The 19745-nt window shown below is 40.4% G+C and overlaps 1 protein-coding gene across 1 annotated transcript in view; it reads left to right on the top strand.

Moving 5' to 3' along the window:
- Nucleotides 1-855: 855 nt before the first annotated feature.
- Nucleotides 856-19745, top strand: part of clybl (citrate lyase beta like) — a 62814-nt gene continuing 43924 nt past the window's right edge. Inside the window, exon 1 of the mRNA XM_019882497.1 lies at nt 856-920. Coding sequence (XP_019738056.1) covers nt 877-920 — 44 coding nt within the window. The 5' untranslated portion in view covers nt 856-876. The remainder of the gene's footprint in view (nt 921-19745) is intronic.

Below are 19745 nucleotides of genomic sequence, written 5' to 3'. Positions count from 1 at the left end.
TTGGGCAGGGTGTGGCAAACTATGGCCTTAGGGCCATAGTTGTCACTGTCATGAGGTGTGACATGGTAGTGGACGTTTTGTCATTTAATCTGGCTCACAAAGCATTTACATCATTTACTGTCGTATTAGAATTATTGGATTAATGTAGTCGGGGGGGGGGGGGTTTCTCCAAGTGGTTAATTTTTTTTCATTTATGTCATCAAATAATTGGTCATTTCAGTGGTTCTCAAACTTTTTACTGCAAGTACCTCATCTAAATAATAAATAAAAGCCGGACAGTGGTAGACTGGTTAGCACGTCCACCTTGCATGTTCTCCCTGTGTCTGAGTGGGTTTCCGCCCGCATTCCTGTACATATCAAATGTGTTGCATTCAATAAACCAATGTTATTATTCACATTTTGAACATTTAATTCAGTGATTCTCAAATACCTCTAGTTGTGGTACCATGCTTTGAGAATCACTGGCATAACTGATTAGAGATTTGGGAAACAGCAAGTAATCAAGTACCGGTAAGTAAATGACCCATGCGAAGATAATTATATGATGGAAGATTATCTGCAAAATTTTAAACTGAAATGAATCATTTTGTTTTTTAAAATAAATAATTTTACATACACACTCAAAGTTATTTATTGATTTATGAATTTGTTTGTTTATTTATTTATTTTGTGTCTGTTCATTGTGGAAATGTGTGCCCTGAGCACAAAAGTTGAGGCCCACACGCCCCGCCCCTGAAACCTCCAGAGACGTGATGCCCAATGAGCTGGTTCCCCTGTCAGTACACGCCCTATCTGCCGCCTCGGCCAATCACACAGGACAAGAAGTTCCTTAACCAGCCAATCGACGCTCTCTATTCTAACGTAGCTGGAAGAAAAATGGCGGCGCCCATCAGAACAACTCTCAAACGACTTTCGCAACAGTAAGTTGGATTTTATGCCTTTTAAGACGCTTTTGCTTTCATTAATGTTCGTAAAAGGTATCGGGTTGAGCAAGTGCAACTAACTCTGGGGTATATTTTCGTAGCTTTGTAGCCAAACAGCAGCAAGGCTCATAGGAGTAAAGTCACTGCTTGGTAGCCTTCGTTTGTTTGTTTACCATGTGTATTTAAAAAAAAAAGGATCAAGAGGGTGCATGTTGTGCCAATTGACGTTTGATGCAATGGATTGGGTTTAATTTCATTTGTGTTTTTGCTTGTGTTGGTTATAAAAAGAGGTTATTCTGCAGTTTATGTTTGACCGTGTGTTCCATAATTACGTGAAGCACTTTTGAGTCCTTGCTCTGACAGGGATAGTAAAATGTCTTTACTTACTGTCTGTAATGTACGTAGTAACAATACTGGAAATCCCTTTACAAAACGCTAAGAATAGATAAGAAAACACGAGGCTTGACTTAAAAAAAATCTACTTCACATTGCTTTTACATTCTAAGTTTGTTAAGCATTAGTACCAACAACAAAGCAAAACCATATTCACACATTTCCTAACCATCTAACCAAAACATGTTTGCTGTCATTACATATTCTCTCTCTCTCTCTCTCTCTCTCTCTCTCTCTCTCTCTCTCTCTCTCTCTCTGTCATTTGTTTGACCAATTATCAATTCTACCTCCACTATCGAATACCATTAGTGAGGCAAATGATCAATTGTACTTAAATATATACAAAAAAAAATGGGCAGCACGGTGGCGGACTGTTAAGTACCTCACAGTGGAGAGGTGCAGGGTTCGATTCCTGCTCCGGCTTTCGTGGATTTTCTCTGGGTACACTGGTTTCCTCCCACATTCCAAAAACATGCATGGTGGGTTAATGGAACATTGTCCCGAGATGTGGTTGTGAGTGCAAATGGTCGTTTGTCTATGTGTGCCCTGCGATTGGCTGAAAACCACCTCAGGGTGTACCCCGCCTACTGCCCAAAGGCAGCTGGGAAAGGCTCCAGCATGCCTGCAACCCTTGTGATTATAAGCGGATACAAAATTAAATGGATGGATGAATATATAAAAAAAAATGCACTGTCCTGCAATACAAATGTGTTTTTCCCATCTCTGTTCAGTACCGTTAATCTGAGTCTGTAGATAAAATATTAATGATGTATCGTCTCAGATTATGTATTTATTGGATCAAATATGAATTCCAATATTTAGATTTGAAAAACATCTTGAAATTGAGATGATTGTTAATCAAAGGCAGTGATCTCCCACCAAAGAATCAAAACATTTCACATACCCCCCACATTAAAAAAACCTCATTACAAGTTAACTTTACCTGCTGTGGCTGCACGTTTCACATGTTGCTTTTAAAATGTTGAAACCATTAATAAATCAATTAGTCACTGATTTAAAAAAAAAAAAACAGTGCACATTGTTTTTAGAAGCTGTTTGTCAGGGCCATTGGAAATCCCTTGTAAAAACTGATTTCTTTGCAAAATTTGTCTGTGTTTTCTCTGGAAAAACTCCCAATTCCATTTCTGCAAAACGGACCAACCACAATCCTCGACACATCATCCTGCTGTCTTCCAGCCAATCATATAACATGACGCCATCAACAGGCGCAGGCCCCTGAGCCGATCTGACCACCCGAATCGATCTGGTGCATACACCGTTATGTATAAACATGCAGTTATGTGTAATTGTGTATGTAAAAAGAAACTTTTTTTTAGCCCACAATGTTTTGCATTTTATACTAATGTACATATTCTTTCGACATAAATGTAAGATTATATGTCAATTTTTTTCCCTATTTTTGTCAAATACTTAAATGCTTTAAATTGAGACTGAGGGCTTGGTGTTATGGCCTGAAATTCATGCCAAGGCATGAATTGAATCCCTTCACAAAATGTGATGGCAAAACTGTAAAAATCATAATGGAAGTATTTCTGAATGAGTTACGAGCTCTTATTCGGGTCCTTTTACATAATCCTGTTTACTAACAATCCAGCAAAATGCCTCTCGCACTTGCATTTAACACTTGGCGGAGGTAATAAATATAATGGGTACAGTTTACAGCCTCAACAAAGGGTCATGTCTTCCTAATTGGATCCGTTGTGACTTGAAGGGAAAGTGGCGTCTACAAGGTTAGATGATCAGACGGCCGCGACCGCGAAGCAGAATGCACACGGTTGTTGTTTTGTTTCAAGAACAGCCTAGAGCCACCCTCGCTTCGCCTCAATACTGGCGGCAGACTGCTCTTTGTCACCAACACCCTCAAGTCAAAGATGCAACGGCATCCTGGGAGGAAGCGTTGGCTGCCGCTATGAAGTCCACAAGTGATGAAAGTACACTGGAGCTTGTCAATTAAGAGAGCCAAGGCCTGGACCTTATAAGTTAATGGGCAGTTTCCCCTCTGGGGGCCTGCTAGGGCTTTATAGCGATGCATATAAAAAGCTCAAGTGTAATGCCTCCCTATAACGTTTTCAATTAAGAGACGCGAAGTAGCGCCCACGCTTGCTAAAATACTTTACATGGTGGCGTTTGGCATTGATCAGGATGCGACTTTTTCCAACTCTAACCGTTGTTTTGAAAGTGGCTGTATTTTGATCCTACTTCCTATGAGTCAGTGTCACGTAGTTACGCCAGATAAAATATTGCAGTATTTTTCCATCAATGTTATTATAAGACAGCGATGATGTATTTTGCAGTTCAACTAATAAGAATATCGTGGACGTCTATTTCGGTACTTTGCTTTCAATTTGAAAACTGAAATTCCTGTTCAGACTTCTTGAAAATAATTACAGAAGGCCCTTTATCAATTCTTTAATAATTTGTATCATTTATTGTGTACAATTTCTCACAATGTTGAATTTAGGGTTCAAATAATAAACGTGTGGCAGCACATCTAATGTAACAGTAACCCTCTTTTCACAGTGACCCTTTTTGTCAAACTTCACAAACAGAGAAAATCAAATGCACCACGCAAACATTTTCCAAAATTATCACTTCATTTCAAGCTTTTCCAATGAATTAATTGTCATCCATATTTTACAAGCTTTAAGGAGTTTCACTTCAGAGGTTCCAATTTCCATTTCTAAGTGTTGACATAGCAGCCACTCGTGATCTGTACCATGATGGATAAGAATGTGTTTCACAATATTGATATTTTGTCCCAGCTCCAGTCCTTCCCGACTAAAACCGAATCCCCTTGAATACTCCTCATACTAGAATCACATACATTTGCGCGGGATTTATTTGTATAGGAGAGAGGGAAATCCTCAATGAAAATCCCCTCACTCATCTGGTGTCGTCTGTGCTCGAGCTGGCTTTGGCTTCCGGTAGAAAAATAAATGAGTGTTTGAATAAACACCCGCGTGTTGACACCTCATTTCCTCATTGATTGGCACTGGAAGCCGAGAGTTCGAAGTGTGTTTGTGGGTGTGTGGCCATTATCCAATCAGGTGGGAAAACAACCAGTGGGAATGTGTAAACAATTCCTACTGCCACTTCATCTTTTACTCAATCTTTTGATTTGAATGAATTATTTCAACCTTTATTGACTTTTCAAGAGTTTTCCCACATTGTGCCGATTGCATTTTCTCACTGTTTTGGATTCTTTTGTCCACCGGCTAAACCCTTTTTATATCACATGCCGTGGAACCTGGGGTTGTACCATTCGGAAATGGACCACAATTATTGGTAAAATACAGCTTTGAAGTCTTATGAAACTTCACGATTCAGGCCATCATGTTGGGTGACGACACACAAGGCATTACTATTTTCATGTCGAGCAAACAATCCGATCGAGATCGGTTTAGCTTCTGGTGTGTTATGTTTCTTTGCAATGCTTATTTCAAAAGATTGGCCTTGGTAGCTCATGACTGTAACAGAAAAATTAAGCAGGAAGCTAACTTTAGTTCCACAAATAAGCATTGGATTTTTCTTCTTCTTTGTTGCTCTGTGGCACGTATTCCACAAGGACAATTGTCGCGTATGAGTTCACGCGAGATGTCAGCATGATGTCAGCATACCTCATGAATTCATCTCAGTGGGCATCAAAGCATTAACTCTGTTTTGCTTGTTCTTTTGAAACTTTTGTTTTTAAGGTTCACCTTTAAATGGTCAGCTCTTTACAGTTCGTTGTATGAGAAGTAAAAATACGTATGAGGATCTCCCTGAAGCTCGTATGCCTGGCTATGGGCTTTACCGATTATTTAGAATATGATTTTAAACGTATATAACTGTTTAGATATGTTAAAATACAGTTCAATAAATATTTTTATTGTGGAGACAGTTTGACCCAGGCAAGGATTATTTCTATTCTCATTATTTCCATATTATAACTGATTATGATTGACTTGAGAGGTTTTGCTAAAGAGTATTTCCCCATGACAAATTGCTTAAACGTTCACACTGACATTTTGCGAAACACCGTCTCACCATGATACCGTGGTTTCACGTTCGCACTGTCTCATTGCGTATTTTTAATGCTTCCTATGATCATTCATCTGACAAACATTTTGGATATACAAACACATTTGTGTTGGCTAGAAACACGTTTGACTACTTTTTTACAGTTTTTATCTATTGCGGGTGTGTCTGAAATGTATTCCCCGCGGTACGTAGGGGTTCACAGTTTTATTAATTGTTTCATCGTCATATGTTACCATGCTTTATTAACTAATGCGAATGGCTCACCCACCAAGCCTCTCCTTTCACGCCACACTTTTCAAGGCAATGCATCAATAAATGGCTCTATTACCTGTTGTTGACCCAGCTAAGCTTGCCTTTGAAACGTGTTACAGAGCATTAAGTTAACACATGTTGCTATGCAAAAACAAACTCTGGCGGCTGGTGTGGGGGGGGCCAGCTGAGTAAACGTGCTGGATGGAGGGGAGGGGTGGTGGGTGGTCAGGGAGAGGGAAGAGGCCCCACACTACACTTGTCCCGGCGAAAGGTGGATCCATACGGCCAACAGATGGATCTGTTGGCCTGTATCCCCCAGAGGCAAAGAAAACAACCAAAGCAAGTGTCTCAGCTCCAGCACAGAAGCCTTTGATCAACAGCACATCTTCAGCTGCCGAGGGGTTAAGGGAAAAAAGAAAAAAAAAAGTATTTTCAGACCCTCGGAGTGCACATCTGTATAAACAGAATCAGGGAAGAATGTGTGAACAATGCAACAAAAGAATTTTGTTCTTGGCTAATAGGTCATATATATTTGGCAATTTAGTATTAAATGAAGAAGCATGAGATTTTCTTTGTTTTTAAAGATAACAGAAGCAGAGAGTGTGTGTTTTTGCTCTTTACAGATGTGGAATTTTGACCTGATGTTTTAGAAAATGTAATGACACATATTTCAGTTCGTAGCATCATTGATTTTTTTTTTTTAGATTAGATTATTCTTCCTATTCTATTTTACTAAAACCACACAATGTCAATCTAATCACGTTACAACAGCAAAACAATGTCTTCACCGAAGAATGGCAAAGGAGCTTGTCAACAAAGTTAACCTCAGTCAAATGGAAAACAGTCTACCTTAACTTTTTTGAAAAGTGATGTCATACGAGTCTTCCCACTAACTTAATTTAAAACGTTTAGTTAATATACTTAAATTCCCTCACAGATTTGCTTCACCTCTCATTGACAAGCGACAATGGTGATGCTGGAGTGAGACGCCGCTCAGTAGTGCATCCAGAGTTAATCTACGTTTACCGGACAGAACTCCTCTGTCTTTGAGCTGATGTCTGTAGTATGTGGTGACTTCACTTCATTCATGGGAGAGTTCGAAATTCTGAACACTTATTCAAATTCGGATTTGAACGACTGCTAGGGCATTCGAAAATCAAATGTTCTACTGTACATCAAATGAAAGCGAATGCGGTGGATAAAATGTACTCAATATGGCTACATCTTATCCAATGTCATGCTTCTAGCTTTCGTTTGGCATGATGGAACTTCTTATGAAATTATTGTTGTATAAAGCCAAAGGAAAGGACCAGTTGATCCATGCCTGCTGAACTAAGCTCTCGTGCAGTACGCCGAGGTCAGGCATGAGAGGCGAGTGTATCGTGTGACATCATGCATGGCGGCGGTTCATCCAGCGATTAACCAACACATCCATGATGAAATCCTCTGGTGTTTGGTTCATTCAGTGTGCGAGAAGAGGCGAGTGTTATTACTTTGAAGGGGGGAAATTGTAGTTTATAGTTTGGATTTGAATCAGTCGGGCACCAATGTGACACACCTCATCCAAGATCAAAGGCACTCAACAAGTTATGAATTTATTTATAGTGTGCTGCCATCAAAGGTCAATGTTGTTAATAGGTGCTGATAGCCAAGTTGCTCGCGCCAAGTATGAGTAATCATTCCTAATGGCTTCCTTACGAGCATGTTGTTGTTATAGTTCTATATTTCGTGTGGTACAGTATTAATTTGCTAGCAGTTTATTTAGGCATGTGTGTGGCCAGTATATTACTTCCAGGTTTGCAGCAAAACACATTGTTTTAAACTGTTAAATAGACCCATAATTTGGTTTCTTTTGGGTAGTCAACGAGCCCCCCTACACACACACACACACACACACACACACACACACGCACACACACACCTAAATTGCTGGGCATTGAAGGTGGTGGATTAAATTCTCACGCCTCTGAAGTTGGCTTATTTCCATGGTGACGATCAGTCAGTTCCAGAACGATGAGGTGTAATTTAGCAGCATTTCCTGTCTGAGACGCAACACCATAATGTGTAATTCGTTTGACTTTTTATAGAGGGCTGGTTGTCAAGTAGGCACAGCAGGAGGGAGTTTGTACGTGGTTCTCTGGGGCCTTCCACCTTAAGTTTTGTTTAAAATTTACAGTAGACTGTATACACCTCACTGCAAGAGAAAACGTGCTGGTGCCACACCGATGCCGCTCTTAGTATGGCCCACTTGTCTTTAGCTTGCTCTGTCCATCATATGCGATTCATTTAAAAAATGAAACATTAAATAAACACTCAATGTTTGATTTTATTGTGACGCATATCCAATTGAGGTAATCCAAACAAGGTAATGATTCCAAAGAATCGGTTTGGTACTGTGTTGCCCTTCCCATCAGATCGCTGGCATGAGTTGCAGACAGGCGTCCTCCTGTGAAAGCTATATTTGATTACAATCATGTTGCAAGTCTTACCACACACATTCAGGGTCATCTGCATAGCATCAGTCTTTTTTTTGTCTTCGACAACACCTTCATTCTGTCCCCCCCCCATCAGTGTCCAATAATGCTGCGCATCGCTTTACACCGTCCTCTTCCCTGTCACTCATTTGCACTCTTTGCATCGCTCTCTCGCTTCCATGATGTTTGTTTGGCTGCTGGGTTTTTGTTTGTTTATTGTTTCCAGATGGCAGACACAGACTTAATTTGTGTGACTTTCAAGTTTCCCAGAGAGCTTTTTACTGCCTTGGCTCAAGCGCTTATCCTGTTTCCTCTAGCCAGGCTTTATGATGGGCCTTTTTATACTAGAAACAACTGTCAGTACCACACACTAGCATTGTACGTCAAAGAAGATCATGTTGAAGATCTTCATTTCAGTCGATCTTCAGATGAGGGAATATTTCTTCACCAGAGGGCTCTGTCAATGAGTACACTCATGTTCATCACATAGTACTTAGAGATTATGCGAAGACATAGTCCTGTTGACAGTTTCGCTCCCCTCTCAAGACCCTGCTGAGTCTCGTCTGGGCATCATTAAGTGCTGTGACGTCACTTATTTACAGGAACCCAGGAGGCACACTCACCCAGTAAACGTGGGGGAGGACCAAGCACTTGTCTTGACTCATCGGATGCGGTTTTTAAGATGGTGCAGTAATCAACGCTCTCAGCTATATAAAACCCACCCCTTCTACAGCTTAAAGAAGGGCTTCTCTCCTAGCTAGTGCTGAGTGATTACCCCGGCATTCCGAGCTGCCTAATCCCATTTTTAGCAGTCATTTTAACTGTGACTGGTCAATGGGGTGGACTTCTCTGACCATCCCTGCAAAAAAAAAAAAAAAAAAAAATCTTCAGCCTCAAAAGCAACCTAGATTGTCCTTTGATTTGTGCTTTTCCCGCAGTGTATGATAAAGTTAAGATGCTCACTGAATGTGCTCGGTCGTGGTTTAGATCTGTTCAGGCCAAAGGTACAAGCTAACGCGAGAGAATCTGCGCCGAAGTGCGTGGGGATCCGACGGCAGTGTTCGCGTAATCAGTGGTGTTTTTTTGCCTTGCAACTGCTGAGCCTCCTGGCTGGCCAAGATAATCTCATCAGAGTTTGGGCTCTACTGCCGGGGTGAGCGAGAGGGCAGCCTAGCATGACCCATATCTCCGCGCCAGGATGGCTACACAACTCTGTCGCGACTGTGTAGTCACATCAGTTTACTACGAGGACGAGGCGCTCTGCCAGGGTGTTTACTACGGAACTGTCTGGCACAACAAGATAATGCCCGGGCTAATGCCCTCTAAGGACACAGCCACTCGCATTAATGAGGGCCTGAACTTTCTCATCACACACAGACTTACCACTTCCAGACATCCAGAATGGACTATGTTACAGTAATCAGTTTCCCCGGTCTTGGTAGTATTTGTAATCCTTGGTGCATGATTTTTTTTTTTTTTTCTTCAAGGAGCCATTTGAAGACAACATAAACTACTTTGAACTACATGGCTGTGACCACCAGAGGTGTCTAAAGAGCATTTGAACTTTGGGATGGTGTGCTCGATCCACACTATGTTCATTGAGGAATGTTTGTCAAATGCCCATCCCTGTGTACATATCTTTTATTTAAACCCCTGAGTGTAGATAAGGCTAATGAGATTCTCATTTTCAATGCAGTGGACCCTCGCTATCACGTGGTTCACCTTTCACGGCTTTGCTGTGTCATGATCCTGTTTCTGTTTATCTCCAGTAGGTGGCATAGGAGGGCTTTCCCTCACGAGCCGCACCTCTCTGTTATCATGCCACGTTACCAGCCTTTAAAGACTCTGCCACGCTGACAAATGGCTGTCGGATTATTAGGCCTTGCTCATGATTCTGTTTCCAAGTGCTTCACTTTTCTCGACGCTCTCGATTTTTGCCTCATAGTTTTACCACGTAGTTCATTGTGTTGCTGTCACCGTCACAGTGTGTCCACCTTCGGTCGAACCCAACATACCACATTCGTCACTTTATGGTGGAGAGCCTGGATTATGCAGTCAATTCATTCATCAGTGTCGTTAGATTTTTGATCAGCAACCCTCCACCTACACCCATGATAGTACAGAAGTCGCATTTGTCATGAGTCTATTGACTGGCCAGGCTAGTTCTTGGGTTCGGCCGTGAGCAATGCACGTCTCAGTACAGCTTGCCAAATTTACATTTGCAACAAAAACAGGTTTTGTTCTTTGGTTTCATTCTGTATTACAGTGTTGGATAATATTTGTTAAAAATAAAGCTGACTGTAACTGTCTTGTTTCTAAGTTCATGGTAAAATTAAAATCATGTACCTTTCTACATGATGTTAAAATGACAATGTATGTTATTTGGTAAAGACTCCACATGTATTTAGATTATTGTGCCCCCTGCTGTTATATTTGAGGATTGCACTGAGTGGCAGGAAGTGCTTAATGGTGATTAGGAGTTACGTTAGTTTGAGGAAACTCAACTCCAAGTTGGAGGGTGTTGCTGAGACAGGTATTGGCCGGGACAACACAAAGTGGAGTTTCCCCTGCATTTTATGGCTAATTCCGGTCGCCATTTATACATTGCGATGTAAGGAACCAAGTGACATCAATGGTGACTGCCTGATAGAACAAAGGAACCTAGATTGCAAACTTGTTCAAGAAGTCCGAGGCATAGGTAATAGGCTTCTTTACACACGCACATACCACAGATGCCGCCACCTTCAAGTTAGCTTGCTTCACAACAGCAATGAGTTGCGCGGTGCAGATCGTCCTTCCCGGTGACATATAAAGTACCCTCAAGCCCTTAACCCACTGAGGTGCAAATATCTGCGACTGTTGGCAAATGTAAGAAAATGTGCATTCACGTCAGAGTTCACCGTACCGTTTGACGAGACGATCGCCAACCGTTATAGTGTGCAAAATGTCCTTGCAACAAGAAAAGTACAGGTGAATGTTTGGCAATCGTTTGGCTAACATTTGCGACATTTAACGAACCCTGACAAATCCTGAGGAGAACGCAACATTTGCTGCCTTCGAAAACACTCGCACCTGTTCGCCGCTCAGTGGGATCGGAGCTTTAGAGAAGCCTTGTGTATTGACAAACCTAGCCAGGGAAAGGCGAATACTACATCATCACAGCATGTGATTGAACAGACCAATCACTTGGGATGATGCGGCGGCGTTCTACTTTCTGTCATGTGCGCGACGTGTTGCTGACGGAACGCAGAACTGCTGTGTGACCTAATGCATCAGTCACGTGATGCAATACTATCGTTGTCGCCCTTACACACGGGGGTGTATAAAGAGGCCTTGAAGTTCAAGTCATTCCTTCGTCCTTCCTTTTGATCTCTTCATGGACTCAATTCAAGTTTGTGATGTTCTTGACCATGGCATTGTTTTGATCAGACACAATATTTTTAGATAAGGTCTTGTAATGGACCCATTAACGCTCTCAAAACATGATTTGAAAGCGTAGAAACGAAGGAATGTGATGGATAATCAGTGGATGGATGGATGGTTTTATTGAGACTAAGATTTGTTATCATTGCAGTTTTCCCCTACAAACCACAATGGAAACCGAATGAAACTGATGCAATTTTATTATCCCTATTTTGGTAACCGCACTGATCTTGGCCAATTCCAAACCTTAAGGAAACCAAAATCTTATTTGAAGTCTCAGTCTAAATAAGTCCTTATGATTTTAGCCTGACCAAGGAAGAACTGATCCAAGTTGTAATGATCTGTTCTTCCTCTAGAGGTGGCAGTTAGTCAGGAGTAGTACCAAAGGGCTGTATCACGAGCAATGGAGTTACCCACTTACTTGCAGCTGTGGACAAAATGGAACAATACACAAGCGAAGCTGTACAAATATACACGCACACACCAGAAAACGCCACACACATTGACAGGATAACAAATCAGCAGCTGTCTGTTTGATGCTCTCGTACTGAACAGGTTGATATTTTTAAATCCAAGTTCAGTCTTCTGGCGGATGTGTTGACATCGGACTGTTCGGTCAGTTTGAGGGTTTAAGACCTGAGTTCTGAGGTTAGGCTGGTTGCAGTGGTTTGAATGGAAACCAATGAAAGATGCTCAGTGTCACAGCATTCAAACATTGGTTTATTATAAAAATAAGCAACCATTTTAATTGAGACTGTTCATTGTTGGTCCATTGTCTTGCCTCTAAACAACTAAAATGGCACCTAACAGATTGCAAACGCATTTTCCCAAGAGTTTTTTTGTTTTCTTTTTCTCTATCGTTGATGTGAACTTGGGTCAAAATGCATGGATTGACATCGGCCGATATCAGATTCTGACTGTTTTATAACCATTATTTACAGTCTTGCGGTTTTGCAATCACAGCTTCAAAATTTGATTTGAAATATTAACTGTTTTTCCACATAAGTGTACATAAAAAGAAAATAAACAAATGACTTTTTCAAAATACCAAAATGTCGATCAACTGTAAATGTATTTATTTCTCCAAAAATGAGGAGCACTGTCTGAGCGGAAATAGATTTTAGTCATGCTAGTTATCTGCCCAGGTGATGAGCCTGTTGTATTCAGTTCACTAATTGTTGTACATGTGCTAACACTTGTAGCAGTTTATAAACGTTAATTTCAAGACAGCATTATATATTTGTCAAAGTAGTGGCTGCTGCTTTTGTAAATGTGATATCATATTGGTTGTATTGGTTTTTGGGTATCAGTGTTCTCACTTATTGATTTTAAAATCCTTAGTAGCCCCCCAAAAAATCCCCAAATATAGTGCTGATGGAAAATATAGGAGTTTTAAAATTGTGACTTTTTTTAAAAACTGGTAATCAGCCTATGCCGATGCATGGATGTTAGTCTTATTCATCAGGCTACTCTCTGGTTCATGGTCCTGCTTTCAAAATACATTCCAAAAAAACGCTCTGGGCCTTTTGCCTAGCAGGTACTGTATAATAGCTACAGGTGAATTATTCAAAAGATGGAGCTTTATTGTGTTCAATTTGCAGCTTTTGCGCTTTGAAATTTTGAGTTTCACATGTTATTGGTTTTTCCTGGTGGTATTTGTTTGCCAAAGCTCACCTTTCCATTTTACATCAAGAAAAGCAGACTAAGCTCTGAATCATCCACCAAAATATATACACCTGACCACAAACAAATCGCCACAGCTTTTTACTGCAATCTTCGATGATGCGGTACTTCCTCTCGGCTTTTGTCTGCAGTTCGGGCCACAGCTGTCGGGGTTCTCGGCTCGCACCCCTGCCAAAAAAGAAAAAAAAAACCTCAGGCCACGCGCCACTGAACCCCCAAACATTAAATAGGAGCATTAGACACACCTTGTTAAGGGCTGTTGGTGTTTGAGCTGTGGCTATGGGTGCGTGTCTCATCCCTTGATGAGACCAGATACACACATGCCCACAACTGCACAAGTCCTCCCCGTACCTCCTTTCATAAGCCAACAGATGTATTCTCCTATTGTCCTTCACTGACGCCTCACTCGGATTTCAGTGTCTGGAAAAATACCCGCAAGACTAAAAGCTTACCTTTTTTCTGATGTAGCATTTCTGTAATTATGCATTTCTGGCATCACACCTCAGAGGGGTTGATCCAAACATGAACATTAATTCACAGCTAAATGATGCTCTGTGCAGCCTGAAAAGTGAACGGAGAAATCAAATGTTTGGTTTAAAGTGCCAGAGCCCAAAGGCACGCAATGTTTATTAATGCAGTGGTCATTTCAAAGAAAGCAAGTGTGTCCGAGTTCATTTAGGGGCATATCAATGGACATAAGAAATGGCCTTAAATGAAGCAGATGTAAAATATTCAATGCTTAAAAATCATGTTATTGGGCAGGGAGAATAAATCAGCATAATATGATGAAATGGTAAACACAGGAGAGCTCTCACTGGAGTTCCACTCATCAGGCTGACAGCAAAGAAAGTTTGTGCACCTGTATACAGTCCTTCTCAAATCTGTAAACCACAACCCAATGTCAAGTTTACGCCAAATAACAATTTTTTTTTTTTAAGAGTCGAAACACCAGGTTTGTCCAAATGTACCGTTGTACAAAAAGCAAAAAAGAAAAGACGAAAGCACTGAAGTTCCTTGCATTCGTGAAAAGAAAAATAAGAATTTTGTTTGACTCTTACGCTTCATAATTGCTTCTCGTGTATCAGAGAGTGCGCTAGCTCAAATTTGGGTTGATGGTGAATTCAGAGAGACGTTTCACATTACCCTTTCAAAGTGGTAAAATGTCGAACTAATTGAAATTGCTTCATGACGCACGTTGTTTTCTGTAACAACGAAGTTATTCATGAAACTCTTGCACCAAAAGATGCTACAAATCTTATTTACCCATTGCACAGTGTTTTCTCCATCTACCTATCTATCTATCCATCCATCCATCCATCCATCCATCCATCCATCCATCACACGTGGCATCCATGGCCATCTTGGCCTCTATTTTTTGCCCATCCCATCCCCCATGTTCTCTCACAACCATTCAGTTCTGACCCAGTTGCATGAAAACAGGCTGCTGTGGGTCTAAATCCAATATTTTGTTTTGGCAAAAAAAATATATATGTATTAGAATTGAAAAAGAAATTTCATGAAAATTAGAAGTCATTTATGTAATTAATCTCTTTCAGTGGAAGAAAAGCGAAAATGCCCTGATCCACCTAATGAACGCAACCAGAACATGGCATTCATTTTGGTCTCAGGAAGGAAGTAGAGTGGGAAAGTGTATAATATAGGAGTCCTTCCCATTAATCAAAATGTACTTTTAATTTAGATTTTGGCTTTAACTGGTCAGAAAATCCAAGAAAAATAATTAATGTCCCTTTTCACTTTTTTTATTCTGGTACCAAGACACATTTCCACATGGTATGACACGAAATACGATACTCGAGACCCGCGGTTATCCCACTAAGTCCCAAGACTTGTGAAAGTAAAAATAGAGCAACAAAATAAGAAAATGATTAAAAGATAATGATGATGCTAACTCACGGTTTGAATGTGTGTAAAGATGCAATGCACCCAAGGTGTAGATGCAGCAGAATGAAATTGCAAATAGCTTGAATTTCACATGACATTTACAAGGTTGTTTTGTACTCGACAAAAAGAGTAGTGTTCAAGAACAAAGTGTTCAATCTGCAGGGATGAATAGACATGAGGGTAGGATGGCAGCTTTGAGTAGTTGCATTTTGGTCGTTGAATCAATACGAAATTTTGAAATCAATGAGCAATTGTTTTAATTAATCATGATTTTGATATCAATCAAAAATAATAGTGATATTTTTTTTTCTATTATCGACCAGCCCTTGTTCTTCCCTTTATGAAGCTATGTTTAAAGCTTCACTCTGTCACTGCCCCTGCCACTCTTCAATCTTTTGTGACAACGGCAGTCTCAGACTACTGCACCTAAAACAGTCCCCTAAAAACAAACAAGAGTCTAAAAACAGGCTACATTTCCAGATATTTTTGCGCCTAATACAATTTTCCTCGGGTCGTCTTTAAAAAAAAAAAAAAAAAAACAACATTGTAGTGTTCCAAACCAAACAGTCAGCTGCATGTCCTTGTCAAATGTGGCCCGTGTCAGTCAGCAGACATTTCCAGCAGGACTATGCTAACACCCATCATACACCCCGGTCAGGAAATCTATTAACAGACTTCAAATGGAATCTTCTTGATGATTTCCTGAACCCTCACGCCTGCTTTATCCCACTGTATCTAGCTTCTAACACACCCCCGCCCTTCGAGCTCTGGATTTTTGCGTCAGCAGTGCCTTCCTGATTTGCTTTGGGAACACTGCTAGCAATAAACGCTATTGCCAACTTCTACTTTAATTCATTTATTTTTGTTTTACTGTGTTGCCAATGCTTCTACTTTTTCGAAACAACAGGTAATCACAGACCACTATCCTGGCTCTTTTATGACCCTTTATGTATTGATAGAGAATGGCACCATGAAAATGACCTTTTTGTATGTGCAGTGTGAAAGGGGCTTTTGAGTTTAGTTGTCAACGCTTTAATTCCCATGATCCTTGCATTCCCCTATATTCGTTAAAATTATCTTGCTTCAATAAAATATAGGCTGATTTTATTTGGACCTCTTTGCTAGAATAGTCGACCAGAATGAATTGGCTCCTGTATTGATACTTCACGTTCTTTGAATCTGGCATGATTGGAGAAGTGATGCCAGCACTGATGTACACATTCAATTTCTTGTATTGTGTGTTACATTGACATCAAATGTCTTTGTGAGGGAACCACAATAATTCCCCGATTGAACATTTCAAATGCTGTCGTCCTAGCTTACTGGGATATGTTTATTTTGAGATTGATCTTGAACTGTGTTGGTTTCTAGTTGAAAATGAGATCATGTGTTTCCATGGTCCACCCAGTAAAGGAAGGAAGAGGGGGCACTTGATTCATGCCCACCCCTGCCCAATCCACACCCTTAATAGAGAAATGGATTATTTGTTCCTAACCGTTTAAAATACTAACATGGGAACACATTTTTGGTGGTGTGAAGAAAACCCCAATGCGCGTTTTGTCTTGTTAAAAATTCTTATGGTCACAAATATTTACACTTATAAACAGTTGAGAATGTTATTTATTTCAAACTTGTTCCCTAGTACAGGTTTCATCAGGGCAGCTATTTGACAGTTTCATTTCCTTTGTGAAGTTGAAGCTTCAGTTTTACTCCTACAAGTCCACAGGGAGCGTAAATATTTTTGGCGGAGAAGTGGAGTTATGGGAGGATTTTTTTGCAGTGTGTCCCAACAAAAAGTGCTGAAGTTCAGTGATATTGTGGGCTGAAATTCATTGGCTTGGCAACAGTGTAACAATATGTGTTTGTGGATTTTCTCACATACAGTAAATTATATTTTTCTAAAAAACAAACATTTCCATTATTTCTTAGCTAAAAAGTATCAACCGCCTATATTTCCAAAGGTTCCATCAAACCCATGGTGACACAAATGTTTTAACTTGCTTTTTGACAGAATCGATCCATTGAAATTCGAGTTTTATTTTCAAGGCTATTTTGCCATTGAGGTTTGCCTTATTAAGATCAACTTTAATATATGTAGTTATTACGTGAGCATGTTGTTTTTGTTGTTATTTTTAATTCTCGTTTATTTTTTTTCTGGTTTTACTTTTCAAATATTCACTTGAATGAGTTGAATTCAATCATTTCGTAGCAGACTTTGCTATCACTACTTGAGTCGGTGGCTTTGTTGTATTGAAAACAGGTACACAGGTTTCCCCCCATGTGGTGCGTGTAGACATGCACAACAGGAGTGCCACGCAGAGCTTGGGCACATTTTGCAAATCCTGCTTCCGATTTGTGTTACTTTTGTTGAGGGAAATATGTTTTTGATTTATTCATTGTGGTGGATTTCGGCCTGTGTCCCCTTATTATATGAGCATTTCAGTGTGGGAAATGTGGCATTAAAGCAAATGTCCTATAGTCATTAATGTGGGCAAGTGACAGAAGGTAGCTAAGGGTTAATTCTCATAGCATACCACAAAAATGTCGAGGCTTTCAGCTTAGAATCTTTTTATGTGGGGTGCCAGGAGGGGCTGTGAGGGGGCTCTTGGCCTATATAATACTTCCATGGTTTTGGCAGTCAGATTTTCAAGAAACTTCCTGGTGTGTCAGGATCAATCAGACCTAAGCCAGTCTTAATTAAAGGCTCGCGGCCGGGCAGAAGTCGAGGGCAAGCGGCATCCCCGTTGGTCAGAAGAATGAAGTGTCTGTCATTACAACACTATAGGGAGCATCAACTTTATGACTTAAATTCCTTTTAAAAATTCTTCCTGGGCAGTAGTGACATGCCCAAATTGACCATATCTTAGGGGGTTGAATTAATTAAAAACATACAAATACCTCTTTTTCTTTTTTTTTCTTTTTTTTTTTGTTCTTAAGTCTCCTTATTTGCATTACAGGTGTCATATTCATATGTGACCACTTGGGGGCACAGGCAATGTAGGGAGGGAGTGGGATGAGCTGGTGGTGGGGTGTCAATGTTCAGTATTTGTGTGGTGGTGGTCCATTTAATTAAACCGACTATGATCCAAAAGACCTCAGTCATGACACATCATGGCCCACAAGAGATGAAATAAGAGGAAAAAACAAAAAAGAAAATTACACAGATGTCCCCCTTTTTTCCCTGTCCTGCTTTTTTCTCGAGTTATAGTTCCAAATGAGAACATCAGAGCACTGCGCCTTGTGTAAATTTCAGAAGTCTCCCAAGTGGATCTTTTTTTCACACCCATCTGCCTGACTTTTTTCTGGGGCCCCAGTCTGGAGTATGAGGGCATGTTTTTGGTTGGGAGAGGAGGTAAAGCAATCAGCAGGACACATCGGTTCGTAGGCCAAATATCCTGATGGTCTGATCGACCATCTGACCTAGTGTCTCAGCTGCAGCCACATCCAAGGCTCATCACTGTAGTTCAGGCTGGCCAAGCTTCTGTTCTGACATTGTTCATTTCACCACCTCGAATGTTGTTCTTCATTTTCGCTTCTGGTAAACCAACCTTTGTGGTCGAATCAGCCAGGACTCTTGCTCTCTCTTTTTCAGTTTTTTTTGTGAAGTATTAGTACAGCTAATAAGCCAACTTCAGAATCAGGTCTGCATTTTTAGTTGTTTTTTTTGGGGGGGGGTATGTTAATTTGATCTCATGCAGCAGGGGGTCTGCAGATCCTATTTAAGTATTTAACTTCCAAAATGAAGGCCTTAATTTTCCATAAAATAACGTTTAATCCTTAAATCCGACGTGCAGTATGTAATGCAAAGATCAAACTTATTGCTTTTATTGCTTTAGGAACCTTTGTAAAGAATGTATTTGAATGGGTTACCTTTCCATGATGAAAATGTCCAAGTAAAATATTTATATATTTCTTGTTAAATATCGGGGGTCGGCAACACGTAGCTCTTGAGCCGCATTCGGCTCTTTAGCACCCCCCCAGTGGCTCCCGAGAGCTTTTTTAAAAATGGTTGAAAATGGAAAAAGATGGGAGGGAAATATGTTTTTTTGTTTTAATATGGTTTCTGTCAGAGGACAAATGTGAGACAAACATTTAACGTTTTCCGATGCTGTAAAAATGTGTCGAATAAATATTAAATGTGTTGAATAAATATTAAATGTAAACTTTTCATCAACGAATATTCGCGTCATAGCCTGCGACACACGTTTTCTATTAGCAAAAAAAAAATAAAATACATATTTTTTTTAAAAACAGCTGCCTTTCATGTACAATTCACTCAGGGTACTTGCTAAGAATGGGAATCTGTGCAGCCAAAGGAAGCATTTTTGAACGGTACACGTGAGCTACGATAGTTAGCACACTGCGAAAGTGCATCCCGTGCCTCGTTCATCTTAGTGGCCGTTATGGCTGTTGCTCATTACGGTATGCGTGTGTAAGTGTGTGCGAAAACGCGTGTGCGGTAACGCATCGATCGAGGGAGATTGGTTGTTCGAAAAGTAGATCTTCCGTCAAAAAAGTTTGTCCACCCCTCCTCGACAGGATAAACTGCAGGGGGGGGGGGAATTTAATCATGAATGCTCGTTGTGTATTTGTAGCCAACTTATTCATGTTGATAGCAGGCTAATATAGCTCATATAGATACATACAGCATGTG

This window comes from Hippocampus comes, unplaced genomic scaffold, assembly GCF_001891065.2.
Source record: "Hippocampus comes isolate QL1 unplaced genomic scaffold, H_comes_QL1_v1.1 scaffold111, whole genome shotgun sequence".
Taxonomy (NCBI): Eukaryota; Metazoa; Chordata; class Actinopteri; order Syngnathiformes; family Syngnathidae; genus Hippocampus; species Hippocampus comes.
The sequence above is the reverse complement of the archived record's forward strand: the minus strand, read 5'-3'. Positions and strand labels throughout refer to the sequence as shown.